At 50.4% G+C, this 21890-nt stretch overlaps 1 protein-coding gene across 1 annotated transcript in view; it reads right to left on the bottom strand.

The window, feature by feature from the left end:
* Window positions 1–19262: 19262 nt before the first annotated feature.
* BSPRY (B-box and SPRY domain containing) overlaps window positions 19263–21890 on the bottom strand; it is a 51454-nt gene continuing 48826 nt past the window's right edge. The window contains exon 6 of the mRNA XM_068248700.1: window positions 19263–21344. Coding sequence (XP_068104801.1) covers window positions 20821–21344 — 524 coding nt within the window. The 3' untranslated portion in view covers window positions 19263–20820. The remainder of the gene's footprint in view (window positions 21345–21890) is intronic.

The raw sequence follows: 21890 nt of genomic DNA, 5'->3' as shown, positions 1-21890 counted from the left end.
ACACACGCTGCTTCCGGCTAAACAGGAAGCAGCGTGTTTATCAGCATCTATGCAGAGAGAGGAGACCGGCGGCGAGAGAGCGGCGCTTGGAGCCAGGCAGGTGAGTTGTAAACAGCGCTTCCTGCCTGCTCACTGACTCTGCATCTGAGGGGGGAGCACGGAGGGCGGCCCGGGAGAGGGAGGGAGAGGTCGGGCTGCCCTCCCCGCGGCTCCGGCTCCCCCCTCTATTATAGGGGACAGCTACCTATCTAACCTATCCTGGGGGCTCCTACCTAATCTAACCTACGCTGGGGGGCAGCTACCTAATCTAACCTACGCTGGGGGGCAGCTACCTAATCTAACCTACGCTGGGGGGCACCTACCTAATCTAACCTACACTGGGGGGCAGCTACCTAATCTAACCTACACTGGGGGGCAGCTACCTATCTAACCTATACTGGGGGGCACCTACCTAATCTAACATACACTGGGGGGCAGCTACCTATCTAACCTATACTGGGGGGCAGCTACCTATTTAACCTACACTGGGGGGCAGCTACCTATTGAACCTACACTGGGGGGCAGCTACCTATCTAACCTATACTGGGGGGCAGCTACCTATCTAACCTATACTGGGGGGCAGCTACCTATCTAACCTACACTGGGGGGCAGCTACCTATCTAACCTATACTGGGGGGCACCTACCTAATCTAACCTACACTGGGGGGCAGCTACCTAATCTAACCTATACTGGGGGGCAGCTACCTATCTAACCTATACTGGGGGGCAGCTACCTAATCTAACCTATACTGGGGGGCAGCTACCTATCTAACCTATACTGGGGGGCACCTACCTAACCTATACTGGGGGGGCAGCTACCTAATCTAACCTATACTGGGGGGCACCTAGCTATCTAACCTATACTGGGGGGGGAGCTACCTAATCTAACCTATACTGGGGGGTACCTACCTATCTAACCTATACTGAGGGGCACCTACCTATCTAACCTATACTGGGGGGACAGCTACCTATCTAACCTATACTGGGGGGGGGGGGGCAGCTTCCTATCTAACCTATACTGGGGGCACTTATCTAACCTGTATTGGGGGCACCTACCTAGCTAGTCTATACAGGTAGCAACTATACTGGCTACCTATATTGCAGGCACCTACCTAAATAACCTATACTGGGGGCACCTACCTATCTAACCTATGCTGGGGGCAACTATTCTGGCTACCTATATTAGAGGCACCCACCTAGCTAACCTGTACTGGGGCACCTACCTATCTAACTTATATCGGGGGCGCCTGCCTATCTAACCTATACTGGGGGCAACTATACTGGCTACCTATACTGGAGGCACCTACCTGACTAACCTATAGCGGGGGCAACTATACTGGCTCACCTATGCCTGGCTACCTATACTGGGGTACCTATTCTTGGCTACCTATACTGAGGGGACCTATACTAAGTGCAACTAGACCTGGCTAACCTATACTGCGGGCACCCATACCTTGTTTGGGGGGGGCGCAATTTTTACACCCTCGCCCTGGGTGCATTTTAGCCTAGAAACTGCACTGAGTAAAGCGTTTTAAAGACGGTTTAAAAGCAGAGGGGGATGTTAAGGTGGACTCACCTCCCTCTTACAAAAATAGAAAACTCACTTGAGTTTCAATAAAACAGAATTGACAGATAATTTATTCAACTCCACAAATAAAACGCGTTTCGCGGGCGTGACCCAGCTTCCTCAGGCAAAAATGGGAGCACAACTCAGTGGGTCAAGCAATAGGTTTGAGCGCCTCTGTCTATTGCTTGACCCACTGAGTTGTGCTCCCATTTTTGCCTGAAGAAGCGGGGTCACGCCCGTGAAACGCGTTGCATTTGTGGAGTTGAGTTGAATAAATTATCTGTCAATTCTGTTTTATTGAGACTCAAGTGAGTTTTCTATTTTTGTAAGAGGGAGGTGAGTCCACCTTAACATCCCCCTCTGCTTTTAAACCATTTTTAAAATGTTTTACTCTACGCTGGCGCCTCTGTATACCGATTTTTTGCTGATCTTCTAGTCCACCCTGGGTGGAGGGGTGCATCCCCATCTACTATCTACAGAGAGTGACTTCTTAGCCTGAGTGGGGTCAGGTCCTAATGCTCCCCACCTGCATTTAAAGTGGTTGCCTATGGGTAACCCGTGTTTGTGAGTATATATATACATAAAATAGTATTGAACTGTTCATTTTACCTGACAATACTGCACCATATTGGGCTCTCGATTCTCTTCTTGTTTTTAAGCTTACTATTCCTTACAACTACAAGTTGGGTGGCAGAGAGGGAGGAGCCAGCGAGCATGGGACTCCACTTGGGCAAGTGCCAACCCACATGCTGTCTAAGGCCTCGTTCACATCATACGCGCTTCCGTGCGCATTTGGAAGCGCGTATGATGTGCTGAAACGCAGGATCGGCAGAAGGGCATAGACAGCCCTTCTGCCATTCACATCTACTGTGCTGCGCAGCAGTACGATGCACTATGAAGCGCTTGCGTGCCGCTGCCTGCATTTTGCCCGCAAGCTGATCCCATCGCTGTCAATGGATGGGATCAGCAGTGGGGAGCAGTGCAGATGGCGTGCGATTGTACGCAATGCGTTCTGACCGCACAGCCATCTGCTCTGAGTAGATGTGAAAGAGGCCTAATACAGCGAGAGTACCTTGCCAAGGGGCAAAGGAAACCTCCAGCCTTTGCAAAGCACCCTTATCTTGATGTTAGAACAAATGCCTATGTTGCCCATGTTGTCTTACTGTACTTTGTAAAGCGCTGCGGAATATGTTGGCGCTATATAAATAAATATGAATAATAATAAAATGCCTCTTCCCCACCTGCAGTGCCCAGGAGGAGGTTGAGCTAATACATTAAAGAGTAAATGGTAAAGGAGGTTTCTAATAACATTAAAGGGCAGCTGAAGTGACCCAAAATGTCCTAAAATAAACATAAATTTGAGTCTGTTTTGCGGTCCTGATACTGAAAGATTCCTCAGTTTCTCCGGCCTTCCCCTCCCCTGTGCTGCTCTGCCTCCAGTTCGTGTTCAAATGAACCCAAAGGCATCCCCTTTTTGGTCCATGCTCTGTCCTACTCCCCACTTCCTGTTTGTCTGCCCTCCCACCTGGCTGTTTACAGCAGCCATGGCAAGGAGCATTCTGGGCATGCGCACCTCAGAATTGCCGCTCACGGCCTTAAACCTAATTGGTTATTTTCTGTAGTCCCATATTATTATTTTGCTTTTGATAGTTAAAAAATCTAGGTTTGAAGAATGAACCGTCTCACTGGCATCTGCTACTGCTCTTTATATTTATTCAGCTCCCATACAGAGTAACATTGACCCATTAACCTTCTTAGCTCCTCCCTGCAGTCAGGAAAGCAACAAGCTGTATGACTTTTAATTATTCATCAGAATGAATTACTGCCATCTGACCTCGTGCACTACGGAAAGACTGTGATTAGTCAATAAGTTACAGAGGCAAGCTCTAAAGAGGATTGGTACTATATATACATATTTATCTCATCATGCTACATGTGTCTTCAGGTACACACTAAAGTTCCCAGATCCTATTAACAAGCAGTGCACAAGCGGCTTTGTTCTACTGGGCATGTGCAGACATTATTTATACATATTTACAAGGAGAAAAGGGTCTTGTGCAGGAATGGGATGCTGTATTCTGTGGCTGGATAGGATACGGTTAAAGGGGAACTTCAGCCTAAACAAACATGCTGCCATTAAGTTACATTAGTTATGTTAATTAAAATAAATAGGTATTATAATCTCTTACCCACCCTCTTTTAAAAGAACAGGCAAATATTTGTGATTTCATGGGGGCAGCCATCTCTTTCATGGAGGCAGCCATCTTTTGGTTGAAAGGAGGTGACAGGGAGCATGACAGTTCCAACTGTCTTGTGTCCTGATCAACCCTCTCAGCTGTGCACGCTAGGCTTTAAATCTCAAATTCAAAATAAAATAAAAAAAAAAAATTTGCGCCAAAACAGCAGAAGGAGAACAACAACATCAGAAATCCCATCATGCTTTGCACAACATCAGGGGGAAAAAATGCCCGGCAGTTTTCTTCTGTGCAGCTAAAAAGGATGCTTGGTAAGAAAAACAAAGTTCTGATTCTGTGAAACTGTTGGGCTTCTTCCCACCAGAACGTTGCGTTTTAGGGGACGTTATAGGTCGCATAACGTACCCCTAATGCAACGCCTGGTGGTGCTGATGAGGACGCTACTAGAGCTGCGTTATGCAGCTCTTGGTGCGCCTTTTTTGTGCAATGTGATGCGGAGACCACGTGATCCGCATTACGTGGTCCCGCCGGCCAATCGCCGCACAGAGCAGCCGCTCCAGGAAGTAAACACTGTACGTCACTGAGTGCAGTGAATATTAATTAGCCATGTGGAGGTTTCTCCCCATCCTCCTCCAACATCACTGAGCATGTGCATACTGTATAACGCACAGCATGCAGCACTTAAAACTAAAACGTGCTGCGTTACAATGTAACGCAACGTGGGCACTGTAAACAGCCCATTGATTTTTCGTTGCTGTGCGGTGGGCTGCGTTACAGGCTGCTCTAACGTGCGCCTGTAACGTCTCACTGTGAGAGCAGCCTTAAAGAAACACCAAGCCTTTTCAGTGCTGCTGAGCAGATTTTTAGTTTGGAGGTTCACTTTAAGGGCTGTGCCTTTGACATGGGAGGTCAGGGTTTGAATCCTGGCTAGGGTCAGTACCTAATCAGTAAAGAGTCCTTAGGCAAGACTCCCTAACACTGCAGGGTGGCCTCTTGAGTGTGCCCTTAGTGACTACAGCTCTTGAGTGCTTTGAGTCCCACGGAGGAAAAGAGCTATACAAATGTTAGGATTACTATTATTATTATTTTTAGGGACCATATAGAGGCTTCTCATATCTAGATTTGACAAACCCCCCCCCCCCCCCCCCTTCCTCCTATTAGAAGTTTACTGCAAGGGATAAGTGAGGTGACCGAGCTGCATAAAAGTTTGTACCTTATCTGCTGCATAAAGTATCTGGGACGTGGACTGCACCCTCCTTTTCCCCTGCAACAGTCCAGACTGGGCCTCGGTGGAACGCAATGCTGGAACAGAAGAAGGAAGGAGTCATTGCTGCCCGGCCTGCTCACTGATTACATTTATTGCTGGTAAAACAGCTGGAGGGGGAGCACGGTCGGGGGAGCCCTAGGGGTGTGTGTGTGTGTGTGTGGGGGGGGGGGGGGTCTGACCAGCTAACAGTTTAGCAGCTAGTACGCTGAGAGACCAAATAAACTAAATCACCCCTGAAGTGAGAGGGATATGGAGGCTGCCATATTTATTTAAACATTGCCAGTTGCCTGGGAGTCCTGCTGTTCTCTGTGGCTGCAGCGGTGTCTGAATCACACACATGAAAGAAGCATGCGGCAAATCCAGTCTGACTTCAGTCAGAGCTCCTGATCTGCTGCATGCTTGTTCAGGGGCTGTGGCTATATGGATATATTAGAGGCAGAAGATCAGCAGGATGGCCAGGCAACTGGTATAGTTTAATCTCTTGAGGACCGCGGTGTTAAACCCCCCTACTGACCAGGCCATTTTTTTTAAATAGGTCACTGCAGCTTTAAGGGCTCGCTGCAGGGCCGCACAACACAGCACACAAGTGATCCCCCCCGACCCCCTTTTCTCTGTTGGTGGGGTCTGATCGCTCCCCGTGTTTATTTATTTTTTTGTAAATATTATTCTTATTTTATTTTTAATACATATAGTCTTTTTTTTAAATTTAATTATTTCTTTTCCATCCCTCCCCTCACGCGGCCAATCATGGTGGTCGCCTGTCATAGGCTTCTACAGATCGCAGCGCTGCACAAGGTAATTAGTAACAGTCTCCCGAGTGGCGATACTCAAGGCAGAGCTCCGCTCTGCCCATCAACAGGAGATGCTCGCGCAGCCTGTGCGCGATCTCCTGCACCGAGAGCCCCAAGGACCTTACGCCGATCGGCGTTAGGCGGTCCTGGGGCTGCTGCAGCGGCGGCCACGCCCATCGGCTTGATGCGGTCGGCAAGCAGTTAAAGACCATCCAAGGTGACATGTGACATGATGAGATAGACATGTGTATGTACAGTGCCTAGCACACAAATGACTATGCTGTGTTGTGTTCCTTTTTTTCTTTCTCTGCCTAAAAGAGTTAAACATCAGGTATGCAAGAGACAGTTTCTGTCTGGGTCAGACTATGGCAAGTAACCATAAGGGCTCGTTTCCACTATCGCGGACGCATGCGGATTCGCACATGTAATGCAAGTGGATGGGTCGATTACATGTGCGATTCCGCATAGGAACCAATGTAAATTAACACAGGCAGTGACATGGTTAAAAACGCATATAGCCTAACCGCATGCGTAATCGCGTAAAATAACGCATAAAAAACCGCACCTGCATGCGATTTCATCAGCGGTGGAATCCAGGCGATTGGCTTCTGAGAGCGGGAAAGCGTTAAAGGAGTCAATAGTTCATACTGTAGATTTCAGCACTAGCATATGTCAATGAATGTATCATTGAACAGACACAATCAAACAATAAAAACATAAAAAGATTTAAATATTAACTAAGGCTAGGTTCACAGTGGGACGTTGCATTGTAAAGTTTCAATGCAACATTACAACGCGATGCAACAAAAAAGTGGTAACGCAGATTAATGCTGCCTTTCCGTTGCATTAAGTAGGTGCAGTATACAGTCAATGAAAAGTATGCTTTCCTGTACCTGCAGCAGTGCGTTACCTTAGCGCAACACGTTACCATGCAATGCTAACGTCGCACTGTGAACACCGCATAGACTTTTTATTGTAGTCCGATAAGCTGCGTTGTAAAATTTTATAACACAGCTCCATAATGTCCCACTGTGAACCTAGCCTAAAACTGTTGGATATCTAAAAATTAAAAAAAAATCAGTTTATTTTCTATTTTCACCTTGGATGTCCTTTAGAAGGAAATAAATAGGTCAGGCTCTATCTCTCAGGCCTTTTTTAATACATGGGCAGTAAAATGCTTCTCAAAGTCTCACAACTGCTTACTGCTGCCTGGTAACTGCTCACTGTTGCCTGGTAACTGCTTGCTGAGCACACAATTCAACAGTCCATGGAAAAGAGGCCTAAAGCTAATGAAAAGCGGAAAACAAACAAACAAACAGATACTTACCTAAGAAGAGGGAAGGCTCTGGGTCCTATAGAGCTCCTCTCACGGTCCCCCGTTCCAGGGATGTCACCCCAGTTTCAATCCCCCACCGCGGGAGGATTTTAAAGAAAACCTGTAACTAAAAAAGTTCCCCTGGGGGGTACACACCTCGGGTGGGGGAAGCCCCCGGATCCTATCTAAGTTCCCCCCGTCCTTCTTGGTCCCACGGTGGTCTCGCTCTGGCCCTCCAAACAGCGGGGATGTAAATATTTACCTTGCGTCTCCAACGCAGGCGCAGTATAGGCTCTCCGCTCGGAGATAGGCGGAAATAGCCAATCGCTATCGGGCCACTCTACTGCGCAGGTGCAAGTCTCCTGCGCAGTAGAGCGGATCCAACAGAGATTGGCTATTTCCGCCTATCTCTGTGCTGAGAGCCGCAACAGCACCCCCGCTGGAGCCATGGAATGTAAATATATGAAGCCTTCTCAGGCATGTCGAGCCAGGATTGCGGGAGACTTCAGTAGAGCCAGCGCTGGACTGCCTGCAGCTACAGGGGAGGGGGAAGCCTCATTGGGACCCTGAGGCTTCCCCTTACCGAGGTGAGTACCCCCCCAGGGAACTTTTTTTTTTCTTTATTACAGAGTCTCTTTAAAGTCTTCATGAGAACGACTGCTCCCAAAGACGGGCAGCTCTGTAATGTGGATGCGAGAGAGCGCGCTATAAAGCAGGCATAAAGGAATGTATTTAGAATCAGTTAATGAAGCGCACAGATTAGAATGAGGGCTCATTTCCACGGGCAGTTGAACTGTGTGCTCAGCAAGTAGTTACCAGGCAGCAGTGAGCAGTTACTAAGCAGCAATAAGCAGTTGCCAGGCAGCAGCAAGCAGTTACCAGGCAGCAGTGAGCAGTTACTAAGCAGCAGTGAGCAGTTACTAAGCAGCAGTGAGCAGTTGCCAGGCAGCAGTGAGCAGTAGTGAGAGTTTGAGAGGCATTTCACTGTCTATCAACTGTCCATGGAAAAGAGTCCGGAGATCTGCCACTGACTGCTGCAGGTACTAGTAAAACATTTCTATTCGGAGTCAGGTCTTAAATAGTTTTTTTCAAACTCCTGATTGGACGTTATGGGTTAATAAGCGCGGGCAGAAATCCGGGCTTATCAAACGATGTGTAAAGTACACCTGAGATTAGCAGCGCCTATCACATTACAGACAATAACACAGGAGGCCGTCACTCAGCGCACAGTAAAGGTAAACAAAGACTTGGCTGGTGACCCAATCGGGCAGAGTACACCTGCCAAAAGTGCTTCCTCCTTCCTCCGCGAGCGACAAACGCCAAGGAACACCGGAGTGCAAGTTCACCTGCAACACTGAGCTTCCCAGCTGTAGATCTGTGTTCTCTTACATTACTATAGCATGTAAACCTACGTATGCACTTCCAATAACCGTAGCCTGGAAAAAGGAACATGCTAAGGCTACACTTACAGTGGGGGTTGCGTTCCCTATATCAGAATGTCGCACCACACATCCACTCGTGTCGCGTACAGTGAAGCATATGGTCAATAAAAAGTATGTTTCACTGTTGTTAACATCAGTGGCGTAATTAAAGAGCTTGAGGCCCCAGTGTGAGTTTTACATAGGGCCCCAAGCGCTCTACAGTCCTGGCCAAAAGTTTGCTGCTAAACTGCTTTTAGATCTTTGTTTCAGTTGTTTATGTGATGTACTGAAATATAATTATAAGCACTTCATACGTTTCAAAGGCTGTTATTGACAATTACATGAGATTTATGCAAAGAGTCAGTATTTGCAGTGTTGGCCCTTCTTTTTCAGGACCTCTGCAATGCGACTGGGCCAAATCCTGACTGATAGCAACCCATTCTTTCATAATCACTTCTTTGAGTTTCTCAGAATTAGTTGGTTTTTGTTTGTCCACTCGCCTCTTGAGGAATGACCACAAGTTCTCAATGGGATTAAGATTTGGGGAGTTTCCAGGCCATGGAATCAAAATTTCAACGTTTTGGTCCCAGAGTCACTTAGTTATCACTTTTGCCTTATGACACGGTGCTCCATCGTGCCGGAAAATGTATTGTTCTTCACCAAACTGTTGTTGGATAGTTGGAAGAAGTTGCTGTTAGAGGGTGTTTTGGTACCATTCTTTATTCATGGCTATGTTTTTTGGCAAAATTGTGAGTAAGCCCACTCCCTTGGATGAGAAGTAACCCCACACATGAATAATGGCAGGTGTGAGCGCATCTGTACACACAGTGAGGCGAAGATTTTTGGAAGATGGCCTGGTGTCAAGAAGGGCAGCAAAGAAGTCACTTCTCTCCCAAAAAAACATCAGGGACAGATTGATCTTGTGCAGAAAATATGGTGAATGGACTGCTGAGGACTGGGGCAAAGTCATATTCTCCAATGAAGCCCTTTTCCGATTGTTTGGGGCATCTGGAAAAAGGCTTGTCAGGAGAAGAAAAGGTGAGCGCTACCATCAGTCCTGTGTCATGCCAACAGTAAAGCATCCTGACACTATTCATGTGTGGGGTTGCTTGTCATCCAAGGGAGTGGGCTCACTCACAATTTTGCCAAAAATCACAGCCATGAATAAAGAATGGTACCAAACACCCTCCAATAGCAACTTCTTCCAACAATCCAACAACAGTTTGGTGAAGAACAATGCATTTTCCAGCACGATGGAGCACCATGTCATAAAGCAAAAGTGATAACTAAGTGGCTCGGGGACCAAAACGTTGAAATTTTTGGTCCATGGCCTGGAAACTCCCCAGATCTTAATCCCATGAGAACTTGTGGTCGTTCCTCAAAAGGCGGGTGGACAAACAAAAACCAACTAATTCTGAGAAACTCAAAGAGGTGATTATGAAAGAATGGGTTGCTATCAGTCAGCATTTGGTCCAGAAGTTGATTGAGGCTTCTTGCACACCAAGACGTTGTGTTAGGTGCCACGTTAAGGTCGCATAACGTGCACCTAACACAACGTATGGTGCTGCAAAAGCCGACGGTAGAGTGAGCCGCGTTCGGCGGCTCGATTCCTATAATGTCTCCCAGAGTGGCGCTGATTGGCCAGCGGGACCACGTGATGCGGAGCGAGACACTCCGCATCACGTGGTCCCGCCGGCCAATCAGCTGCCGCCAGTGCAGTGAATATTAAGTAGCCATGTGCGCGGCTACTGTAGCTGGCTCTCCCCGCCTCCTCTCCGCCCCCCACTGCGCATGTGCAAACAGTCTAACGCGGCTATAGCCGCTCCAACGCCGTAGCATGCTGCACTTTGCACCGAACGTGCAGCATTACATGTAACGCAACGTGGGCTGTGTGAACAGCCCACTTGTGTTACATTGCTGTGCGTTGGGGGAGCGTTACAGGCGCACTAACGTGCGCCTGTAACGTCTTGGTGTGTAAGCAGCCTGAGAGCATGCCCAGTCGCATTGCAGAGGTCCTGAAACAGAAGGGCCAACACTGCAAATACTGACTCTTTGCATAAATCTCATGTAATTGTCAATAAAAGCCTTTGAAACGTATGAAGTGCTTGTAATTATATTTCAGTACATCACATAAACAACTGAAACAAAGATCTAAAAGCAGTTTAGCAGCAAACATTGTGAAAACTAATATTTTTGACCATCTCAAAACTTTTGGCCAGGACTGTATTGACAGAGTCAGGGAGGTGTAATCAGAGTAGGGAAACAGTTTATCACTATTCATTGCACATATGGAGGTGTTCATTACCAGCATTGCACCAATGAAAATTTAATAACATGGAGGAAGGAGGGCCTCTAGTGCAGCGCAGGAGATTTGGGCGCAGCCGGCACCACCATAGGCCGTAATAGGAATTCCGGCTATAGCAGGCACAGGGAGTAATGTCGGCGCCGTCAGAAGACAGAGATAAAGTTACTTATAAAACACTATAATTCGGCCTCCAGCAATTGCTGGAAGCCAAATTATTTCATTCCCCACCATCCATGGCGACCTGGAGGGGGAATAGTATTTAACATCGCCAGGACTTTGTGCAGCAGCAAGATCAGCCATATACCAGCTGTGTCTTGCGCCCAAGTCTTCCGGCGGCGTTTCCTCTCGTACGCCTCTAGTGGGCCTCTCTAGGCCAGGGGCCCCAGCGCAGGTCCAACCTCTGCATCCCCTATTGCTATGCCACTGGTTAACGTGCATGTTTTCCAATAAAGCACAGTGTTGGGATGCCGCACGCTGTTATACTGCACTATACTGCACTTGGCTTCAGCATGTAGCATTGTAGTGTGTTGTGTTGGTGGTATAATGGTTAGGATAGCAGCCTACAGAGCGATAGGCCTGCGTTCGATACCTGGCCAATGTATATGAGTTGGCTTTTGACATCCTACAAATCCCCAAGCAAGCTCATTTTTCTCTTGGATATACCATAATGGTACATGCTAGGCTGGCTTCAGCATGTAGTGTTGGTGGTGGTATAGTGGTGAGGAGAGCTGCCTACCAAGCACTAGACCTGGGTTTGATTCCCGGCCAATGTATGTAAGCTGGCTTTTGAAATCCTACAATTCCCTGGAAGACAAGGACCTCCTCCGGAGGAGGGAGGAAGGAGAAAAAGGACTAGGGGAACAGTCAATAGGTTGTATGGGCTACCATTTAGCATAAACAAGGTTTCATTTGCAATTACTTTAATTTTTCTGCCGGAATCTGGAATTCCGCGTAATTTCTCAAAAATCCGACGGATTTTCATTGCGACGGAGTTGAGCGTTGGCGGAATCCGCAAATTCCGGCGGAACGGAATTTAGTCTTTCCGATCATCCCTAATCCTGGGTATCAGATGCTGCAGGCCAGCAGGGAGGAGATGCTATTGAAGGAGATGCAGCACATATACGGCATCCTGGTGATCAGATGTTGCAGGCCAGCAGGGAGGAGATGCTATGGGAGGAGGTGCAGCACATACCTGGCATCCTGGGGATCAGATGCTGCGGGCCAGCAGGGAGGAGATGCTATGGGAGGAGGTGCAGCACATACCTGGCATCCTGGGGATCAGATGCTGCGGGCCAGCAGGGAGGAGATGCTATGGGAGGAGGTGCAGCACATACCTGGCATCCTGGGGATCAGATGCTGCGGGCCAGCTGGAAGGAGATGCTATGGGAGGAGGTACAGTACATACCCAGCATCCTGGGGATCAGATGCTGAGGCAAGCCAGCAGGGAGGAGATGCTATGGGAGGAGGTGCAGCACATACCCGGCATCCTGGGGATCAGATGCTGCGGGCCAGCAGGGAGGAGATGCTATGGGAGGAGATACAGCACATACCTGGCATCCTGGGGATCAGATGCTGCGGGCCAGCAGGGAGGAGATGCTATGGGAGGAGGTGCAGCACATACCCGGCATCCTGGGGATCAGATGCTGCGGGCCAGCAGGGAGGAGATGCTATGGGAGGAGGTGCAGCACATACCCGGCATCCTGGGGATAAGATGCTGCGGGCCAGCAGGGAGGAGATGCTATGGAAGGAGAAGCAGCACATACCTGGCATCCTGGGGATCAGATGCTGCGGGCCAGCAGGGAGGAGATGCTATGGGAGGAGGTGCAGCACATACCCGGCATCCTGGGGATCAGATGCTGCGGGCCAGCAGGGAGGAGATGCTATGGGAGGAGGTGCAGTACATACTCAGCATCCTGGGGATCAGATGCTGAGGCAGGCCAGCAGGGAGGAGATGCTATGGGAGGAGGTGCAGCACATACCCGGCATCCTGGGGATCAGATGCTGTGGGCCAGCAGGGAGGAGATGCTATGGGAGGAGATACAGCACATACCTGGCATCCTGGGGATCAGATGCTGCGGGCCAGCAGGGAGGAGATGCTATGGGAGGAGATACAGCACATACCCAGCATCCTGGGGATCAGATGCTGAGGGCCAGCAGGGAGGAGATGCTATGGGAGGAGGTGCAGCACATACTCGGCATCCTGGGGATCAGATGCTGCGGGCCAGCAGGGAGGAGATACTATGGGAGGAGGTGCAGCACATACTCGGCATCCTGGGGATCAGATGCTGCGGGCCAGCAGGGAGGAGATGCTATGGGAGGAGGTGCAGCACATACCCGGCATCCTGGGGATCAGATGGTGCGGGCCAGCAGGGAGGAGATGCTATGGGAGGAGGTGCAGCACATACCCGGCATCCTGGGGATCAGATGCTGCAGGGCGGCAGGGAGTAGATGCTATGGGAGGAGGTGCAGCACATACCCGGCATCCTGGGGATCAGATGCTGCGGGCCAGCAGGGAGGAGATGCTATGGGAGGAGGTGCAGCACATACCCGGCATCCTGGGGATAAGATGCTGCGGGCCAGCAGGGAGGAGATGCTATGGAAGGAGAAGCAGCACATACCTGGCATCCTGGGGATCAGATGCTGCGGGCCAGCAGGGAGGAGATGCTATGGGAGGAGGTGCAGCACATACCCGGCATCCTGGGGATCAGATGCTGCGGGCCAGCAGGGAGGAGATGCTATGGGAGGAGGTGCAGTACATACTCAGCATCCTGGGGATCAGATGCTGAGGCAGGCCAGCAGGGAGGAGATGCTATGGGAGGAGGTGCAGCACATACCCGGCATCCTGGGGATCAGATGCTGTGGGCCAGCAGGGAGGAGATGCTATGGGAGGAGATACAGCACATACCTGGCATCCTGGGGATCAGATGCTGCGGGCCAGCAGGGAGGAGATGCTATGGGAGGAGATACAGCACATACCCAGCATCCTGGGGATCAGATGCTGAGGGCCAGCAGGGAGGAGATGCTATGGGAGGAGGTGCAGCACATACTCGGCATCCTGGGGATCAGATGCTGCGGGCCAGCAGGGAGGAGATACTATGGGAGGAGGTGCAGCACATACTCGGCATCCTGGGGATCAGATGCTGCGGGCCAGCAGGGAGGAGATGCTATGGGAGGAGGTGCAGCACATACCCGGCATCCTGGGGATCAGATGGTGCGGGCCAGCAGGGAGGAGATGCTATGGGAGGAGGTGCAGCACATACCCGGCATCCTGGGGATCAGATGCTGCAGGGCGGCAGGGAGTAGATGCTATGGGAGAAGGTACAGCACATACCCGGCATCCTGGGGATCAGATGCTGCAGGCCAGCAGGGAGGAGATGCTATGGGAGGAGATGCAGCACATACCTGGCATCCTGGGGATCAGATGCTGCAGGCCAGCAGGGAGGAGATGCTATGGGAGGAGGTGCAGCACATACCCGGCATCCTGGGGATCAGATGCTGCGGGCCAGCAGGGAGGAGATGGTATGGGAGGAGGTGCAGCACATACCCGGCATCCTGGGTATCAGATGCTGCAGGCCAGCAGGGAGGAGATGCTATGGGAGGAAGTGCAGCACATACCCGGCATCCTGGGGATCAGATGCTGCGGGCCAGCAGGGAGGAGATGCTATGGGAGGAGGTGCAGCACATACCCGGCATCCTGGGGATCAGATGCTGCAGGCCAGCAGGGAGGAGATGCTATAGGAGGAGGTGCAGCACATACCCGGCGTCCTGGTGGGATCAGATGCTGTGGGCCAGCAGGGAGGTGATGCTATGGGAGGAGGTGCAGCACATACCCGGCATCCTAGGGATGAGATGCTGCAGGCCAGCAGGGAGGAGATGCTATGGGAGGAGGTGCAGCACATACCCGGCATCCTGGGGATGAGATGCTGCAGGCCAGCAGGGAGGAGATGCTATTGGAGGAGGTGCAGCACATACCCGGCGTCCTGGGGATCAGATGCTGCGGGCCAGCAGGAAGGAGATGCTATGGGAGGAGGTGCAGTACATACCCAGCATCCTGGGGATCAGATGCTGCGGGCCAGCAGGAAGGAGATGCTATGGGAGGAGGTGCAGTACATACCCAGCATCCTGGGGATCAGATGCTGTGGGCCAGCAGGAAGGAGATGCTATGGGAGGAGGTGCAGCACATACCCGGTATCCTGGGGATCAGAGGCTGCGGGCCAGCAGGGAGGAGATGCTATGGGAGGTGGTGCAGCACATACCCGGCATCCTGGGGATCAGATGCTGCGGGCCAGCAGGGAGGAGATGCTATGGGAGGTGGTGCAGCACATACCCGGCATCCTGGGTATCAGATGCTGCAGGCCAGCAGGGAGGAGATGCTATGGGAGGAAGTGCAGCACATACCCGGCATCCTGGGGATCAGATGCTGCGGGCCAGCAGGGAGGAGATGCTATGGGAGGAGGTGCAGCACATACCCGGCATCCTGGGGATCAGATGCTGCAGGCCAGCAGGGAGGAGATGCTATAGGAGGAGGTGCAGCACATACCCGGCGTCCTGGTGGGATCAGATGCTGTGGGCCAGCAGGGAGGTGATGCTATGGGAGGAGGTGCAGCACATACCCGGCATCCTAGGGATGAGATGCTGCAGGCCAGCAGGGAGGAGATGCTATGGGAGGAGGTGCAGCACATACCCGGCATCCTGGGGATGAGATGCTGCAGGCCAGCAGGGAGGAGATGCTATTGGAGGAGGTGCAGCACATACCCGGCGTCCTGGGGATCAGATGCTGCGGGCCAGCAGGAAGGAGATGCTATGGGAGGAGGTGCAGTACATACCCAGCATCCTGGGGATCAGATGCTGCGGGCCAGCAGGAAGGAGATGCTATGGGAGGAGGTGCAGTACATACCCAGCATCCTGGGGATCAGATGCTGTGGGCCAGCAGGAAGGAGATGCTATGGGAGGAGGTGCAGCACATACCCGGTATCCTGGGGATCAGAGGCTGCGGGCCAGCAGGGAGGAGATGCTATGGGAGGTGGTGCAGCACATACCCGGCATCCTGGGGATCAGATGCTGCGGGCCAGCAGGGAGGAGATGCTATGGGAGGTGGTGCAGCACATACCCGGCATCCTGGGGATCAGATGCTGCGGGCCAGCAGGAAGGAGATGCTATTGTAGGATGTGCAGCACATACCCGGTATCCTGGGGATCAGATGCTGCGGGCCAGCAGGGAGGAGATGCTATGGGAGGTGGTGCAGCACATACCCGGCATCCTGGGGATCAGATGCTGCGGGCCAGCAGGGAGGAGATGCTATGGGAGGTGGTGCAGCACATACCCGGCATCCTGGGGATCAGATGCTGTGGGCCAGCAGGAAGGAGATGCTATGGGAGGAGGTGCAGCACATACCCGGTATCCTGGGGATCAGATGCTGCGGGCCAGCAGGGAGGAGATGCTATGGGAGGTGGTGCAGCACATACCCAGCAACCTGGGGATCAGATGCTGCGGGCCAGCAGGGAGGAGATGCTATGGGAGGTGGTGCAGCACATACCCGGCATCCTGGGGATCAGATGCTGCGGGCCAGCAGGAAGGAGATGCTATGGGAGGAGGTGCAGCACATACCCGGCATCCTGGGGATGAGATGCTGCAGGCCAGCAGGGAGGAGATGCTATTGGAGGAGGTGCAGCACATACCCGGCGTCCTGGGGATCAGATGCTGCGGGCCAGCAGGAAGGAGATGCTATGGGAGGAGGTGCAGTACATACCCAGCATCCTGGGGATCAGATGCTGCGGGCCAGCAGGAAGGAGATGCTATGGGAGGAGGTGCAGTACATACCCAGCATCCTGGGGATCAGATGCTGTGGGCCAGCAGGAAGGAGATGCTATGGGAGGAGGTGCAGCACATACCCGGTATCCTGGGGATCAGAGGCTGCGGGCCAGCAGGGAGGAGATGCTATGGGAGGTGGTGCAGCACATACCCGGCATCCTGGGGATCAGATGCTGCGGGCCAGAAGGGAGGAGATGCTATGGGAGGTGGTGCAGCACATACCCGGCATCCTGGGGATCAGATGCTGCGGGCCAGCAGGAAGGAGATGCTATTGTAGGATGTGCAGCACATACCCGGTATCCTGGGGATCAGATGCTGCGGGCCAGCAGGGAGGAGATGCTATGGGAGGTGGTGCAGCACATACCCGGCATCCTGGGGATCAGATGCTGCGGGCCAGCAGGGAGGAGATGCTATGGGAGGTGGTGCAGCACATACCCGGCATCCTGGGGATCAGATGCTGCGGGCCAGCAGGAAGGAGATGCTATGGGAGGAGGTGCAGCACATACCCGGCATCCTGGGGATGAGATGCTGCAGGCCAGCAGGGAGGAGATGCTATTGGAGGAGGTGCAGCACATACCCAGCATCCTGGGGATCAGATGCTGTGGGCCAGCAGGAAGGAGATGCTATGGGAGGTGGTGCAGCACATACCCGGCATCCTGGGGATCAGATGCTGTGGGCCAGCAGGAAGGAGATGCTATGGGAGGAGGTGCAGCACATACCCGGTATCCTGGGGATCAGATGCTGCGGGCCAGCAGGGAGGAGATGCTATGGGAGGTGGTGCAGCACATACCCGGCATCCTGGGGATCAGATGCTGTGGGCCAGCAGGAAGGAGATGCTATGGGAGGAGGTGCAGCACATACCCGGTATCCTGGGGATCAGATGCTGCGGGCCAGCAGGGAGGAGATGCTATGGGAGGTGGTGCAGCACATACCCGGCATCCTGGGGATCAGATGCTGCAGGCCAGCAGGGAGGAGATGCTATGGGAGGAGGTGCAGCACATACCCGGTATCCTGGGGATCAGATGCTGCGGGCCAGCAGGGAGATGCTATGGGAGGTGGTGCAGCACATACCCGGCATCCTGGGGATCAGATGCTGTGGGCCAGCAGGAAGGAGATGCTATGGGAGGAGGTGCAGCACATACCCGGTATCCTGGGGATCAGATGCTGCGGGCCAGCAGGGAGGAGATGCTATGGGAGGTGGTGCAGCACATACCCGGCATCCTGGGGATTAGATGCTGCGGGCCAGCAGGGAGGAGATGCTATGGGAGGAGGTGCAGCACATACCCGGTATCCTGGGGATCAGATGCTGCGGGCCAGCAGGGAGATGCTATGGGAGGTGGTGCAGCACATACCCGGCATCCTGGGGATCAGATGCTGTGGGCCAGCAGGAAGGAGATGCTATGGGAGGTGGTGCAGCACATACCCGGCATCCTGGGGATCAGATGCTGCGGGCCAGCAGGGAGGAGATGCTATGGGAGGTGGTGCAGCACATACCCGGCATCCTGGGGATCAGATGCTGCGGGCCAGCAGGAAGGAGGTGCAGCACATACCCGGCATCCTGGGGATCAGATGCTGCGGGCCAGCAGGGATGAGAAGTGGTCTTGGAGGAAGCAGAGGGAGGTAAGTGTAGTGCCAGTGCCTGCAATGCACAGCCCCATGTGTCTCTCCTCTTTGGTCCAGCTTTGCACACAGACATCAGGGGGAGGCGTCCTCAGAACCGGCCCGGCCCTTAAAGGATACCAGATGTCAAAAAAACCTAATATGCAGTGGGTAGAGGCGTAAGAGCTAATACTTACCGCTTCTTTCCGTTCTGCTCGGTCAGCTGCCATTCTCCTGTAATCCTTCCCTGTCTTGACCGCAAGTCACCGCAAGTCAGACAACTCTCCTGAGTTGTTTTGCAGACATACTGCACCGCGCATGCACAGTATGTCCTTTCTGCCTCCCCTTGGCCACGCATAATGACGTAGAAGGCTGCTACATCATTATGCATTATGCAGGGCCACGGGGAAGCAGAAAGGACATACTGCGCATGCGCGGTGCAGTATGTCCATAATACAAGTCAGGAGACTCGTGGACAAGACCAGGAAGGATTACAGGAGAACGGCAGCTGACTCAGCGGAACGGAAAAAGCCGTATTAGCTCTGCCTCTTATGCTGGATCCACACCATACAATTTTCTGGCAGATTTACCTGCCAGATCGATTATTTCTAGCATGTCCGATCTGAGGATCGATCGATTTTCTAAAGCGATTTTCTGATCGAATTTTCATAAAAGTGAATGGAAATCGCTCAGAAAATTGATCGATCCTCAGATCAGACATGCTAGAAATAATCGATCTGGCAGGTAAATCTGCCAGAAAATTGTATGATGTGGATCCAGCATAACTCCCCTACCCACTGCATATTATGTTTTTTATTTCATTTGGTATCCTTTAAGAAATGAAAACAACGGACAAGCATGACAGAACGGGAACTTGGAAAGCGATGACCTCCACTATACCAGGACACAAACTATAAAGTGTGATGTTATATAACTGAGAACTCAACACAGATGAACTAAAATAACGTCACTGTTTAATAAAAGCTTCCTTAGACTTCATTTCCAAAGATTTTCTCAAAATAAAACTCAGGAGCTGCAGCAACCAGCCCTCCATAAATAATCAGTAACTCTTAAATATAATTTTTTTTCTGCTGAATTCCTTCTTCTTTTACTGGCCTCTGTAACATCACACAAGCCTTAAAGGGGAACTGAAGTAAGGTATACGGAGGCTGCCATATTTATTTCCTTTTAATCAATACCAGTTGCCTGGCAGTCCTGCTGGTCTATTTCTCTGCAGTAGTATCTCAATAACACCAGAAACAAGCATGCTGCTAGTCTTGTCAGATCTGACTTTAAAGTCTGAAACACCTGATCTGCTGCATGCTTGTTCAGGGGCTTTGGCTAATAGTATTAGAGGCAGAGGATCAACATGGCTGCCAGGCAACTGGTATTGTTTAAAAGGAAATAAACATGGCAGCCTCCATATACCTCTCTCTTCAGTTCCCCTTAAAAGGGAATCTGAAATGAAAATAAACTTATGATATAATGAATTGTATGTGTAGTACAGCTAAGAATTAGAACATTGGTAGCAAAGATTTGAGTCTCATATTGTTTCCAGTACAGGAAGAGTTAAGAAATGTCACTTGTTATCCATGTAAAAGAGCTTTCCTTAGCTCACCGACCCAACTTTGGTTGGCTACAGTGCTATTTTCTGAAGCACATATACGTGAAAGAAACGGTAAGAGACAACTTCAGCTAAGATTTTACAGCAGGGATGTTCAAAGGGTCATTAGCTGTGCTCTGTTGCATAGTTTAAAATCTAGAGTGTAGTTTGTAAACTGCGAATATTAGAGAAACATGCAATGTTATAAAGAAAAGCTATATAACTGAAAATAAAAATATTAGATTATTTTCTTTGCTACTACTGTTCTATTAAAGCAGTATAAAACCCTGACATAATATTCAATAAAAACATGTTCTCCTACTTTTTATATGCCATACGGTTAGCATATTTGCTTTTATGCATAAGTATTATTATTCATTTAGAAATTATACGTTCCTAAAGTACACTTATTTTACTCTGAGAGCCGACTTTGCATTTTATTCATAACTGCTTTATTCATCCTCTAACTTAATCAGAAAGCATCAGAAAGCATTTATGCTTGTCTGACTTTGTTCAGGCGACCCGGCAGTGTCAGAGAAGGTTTTGTTTACATTTTTCACTTGATACAATTAAACACAAGATAACATTATGTAAAGTTCGGAAGCGGCCAGCTCTGCAGGCAGGGAAGCTTCTAAAGCCTGTGTTAACCCTTTGAATGCAGTTCTAGTAAAAAAAAAATGCTGGTTGTATAAAATATGCTGTAAATAATCTATTAGAGCAAAGTAGAAATGCTGGGTTTTATTCCGCTTTAATTATCTGTACTACACATACAATTCATTATATCATACGGGGTTTTTTTCGCTTCCGTTTCACTTTAATGGTGGGATATAATGCAGGATAAAAATATAACCTCTTATTTACAAATAAGTCTTTATAAATATAAACGTGAATATTTGTACTCTGGGGGTCACTTTTCAAGGCTGATGCTCTCGTCGGCGACTGCGAACACTGGGCTGATGGGGGCCGTAAACTTGGTTTGGTGGCTGTGTAGAATGACACAAGAACCTGGGTCAAAAAAGATGAGTTCACCCCCCTCTATGTCCACCAAAACGCCGACACATTTGGGGCTTTTCAGCAGTTCTACAGCTTCATGCTGCTCGTTGTGGGAGAAGCGGAAGTCCTTGTCGTAGCGTGAAAAGATCCAGGAGGCCGCATTGTAGCCCAGCCTGGCGTCGTTGCCTGAACCCTTGCGTGCGATGGTTCTGTAGGTGACGCCAAGCTTGTAGGCACAACTCTGCTCCACGTTGACTTTCCATGAGTGGATGCCCTTCTTGAAGGTCTCCTTGGCCAAACAGTTAGGCCAGTGGTCGAAGCGTTCTGGCCCATCTGGGTAGGTTTTTGCCTTCTTTTGAAGGAACTTTAAACTGTTGTTTTCAGATATAGCCAGCAGAGGACACATGGTCTTCTCATCGAAGGTCAACTCTTCACAGACTAAAGAAAAAGAACAGATGCCATCATCACTTTGAAGTTAGTAGACCATTTATTAGAATTTCTTTACTGCTCTTCTAGAGAAGACAGTCAAATCTCATGTGTCTTATTTTCCCAATGCATGTTGGGAATGGGATAGTGAAAAGAGCAAAACTGATTGGCTGCTGTAGGCAACACAGAGTGAAATTCTAAACAAAATCATTGTCATTGAAGGACATATATCACAAAAAAAACCCTGTAAAATGTTGTAAAATTCACTATAAATTACTTTTTCCTTAGTTGCTGTCACTTACAAATAGTTAGTGAAAATCTGAGAGCCGTTAGGTTTTGGAAAAGTCACTCTCCTCATGGGGGATTCTTAACAACGTTGCCCAAACTTTCTCATCCCACTGTACTATCATCTCTAGTTTATTCAGTGAGTAGAAGATCCTCTCTTATTGGAAGGGCCCTGTCCTTATGGACGGATTTCTGCTTTAATTAAAGCAGCAAGTTACTTTATTAACCTCCCTGGCGGTCTATTAAGATCGCCAGGGCGGCTGCGGGAGGGTT

Source organism: Hyperolius riggenbachi, chromosome 8 (assembly GCF_040937935.1).
Source record: "Hyperolius riggenbachi isolate aHypRig1 chromosome 8, aHypRig1.pri, whole genome shotgun sequence".
NCBI lineage: Eukaryota > Metazoa > Chordata > Amphibia > Anura > Hyperoliidae > Hyperolius > Hyperolius riggenbachi.
This window is presented reverse-complemented; position numbering and strand designations above follow the sequence as displayed.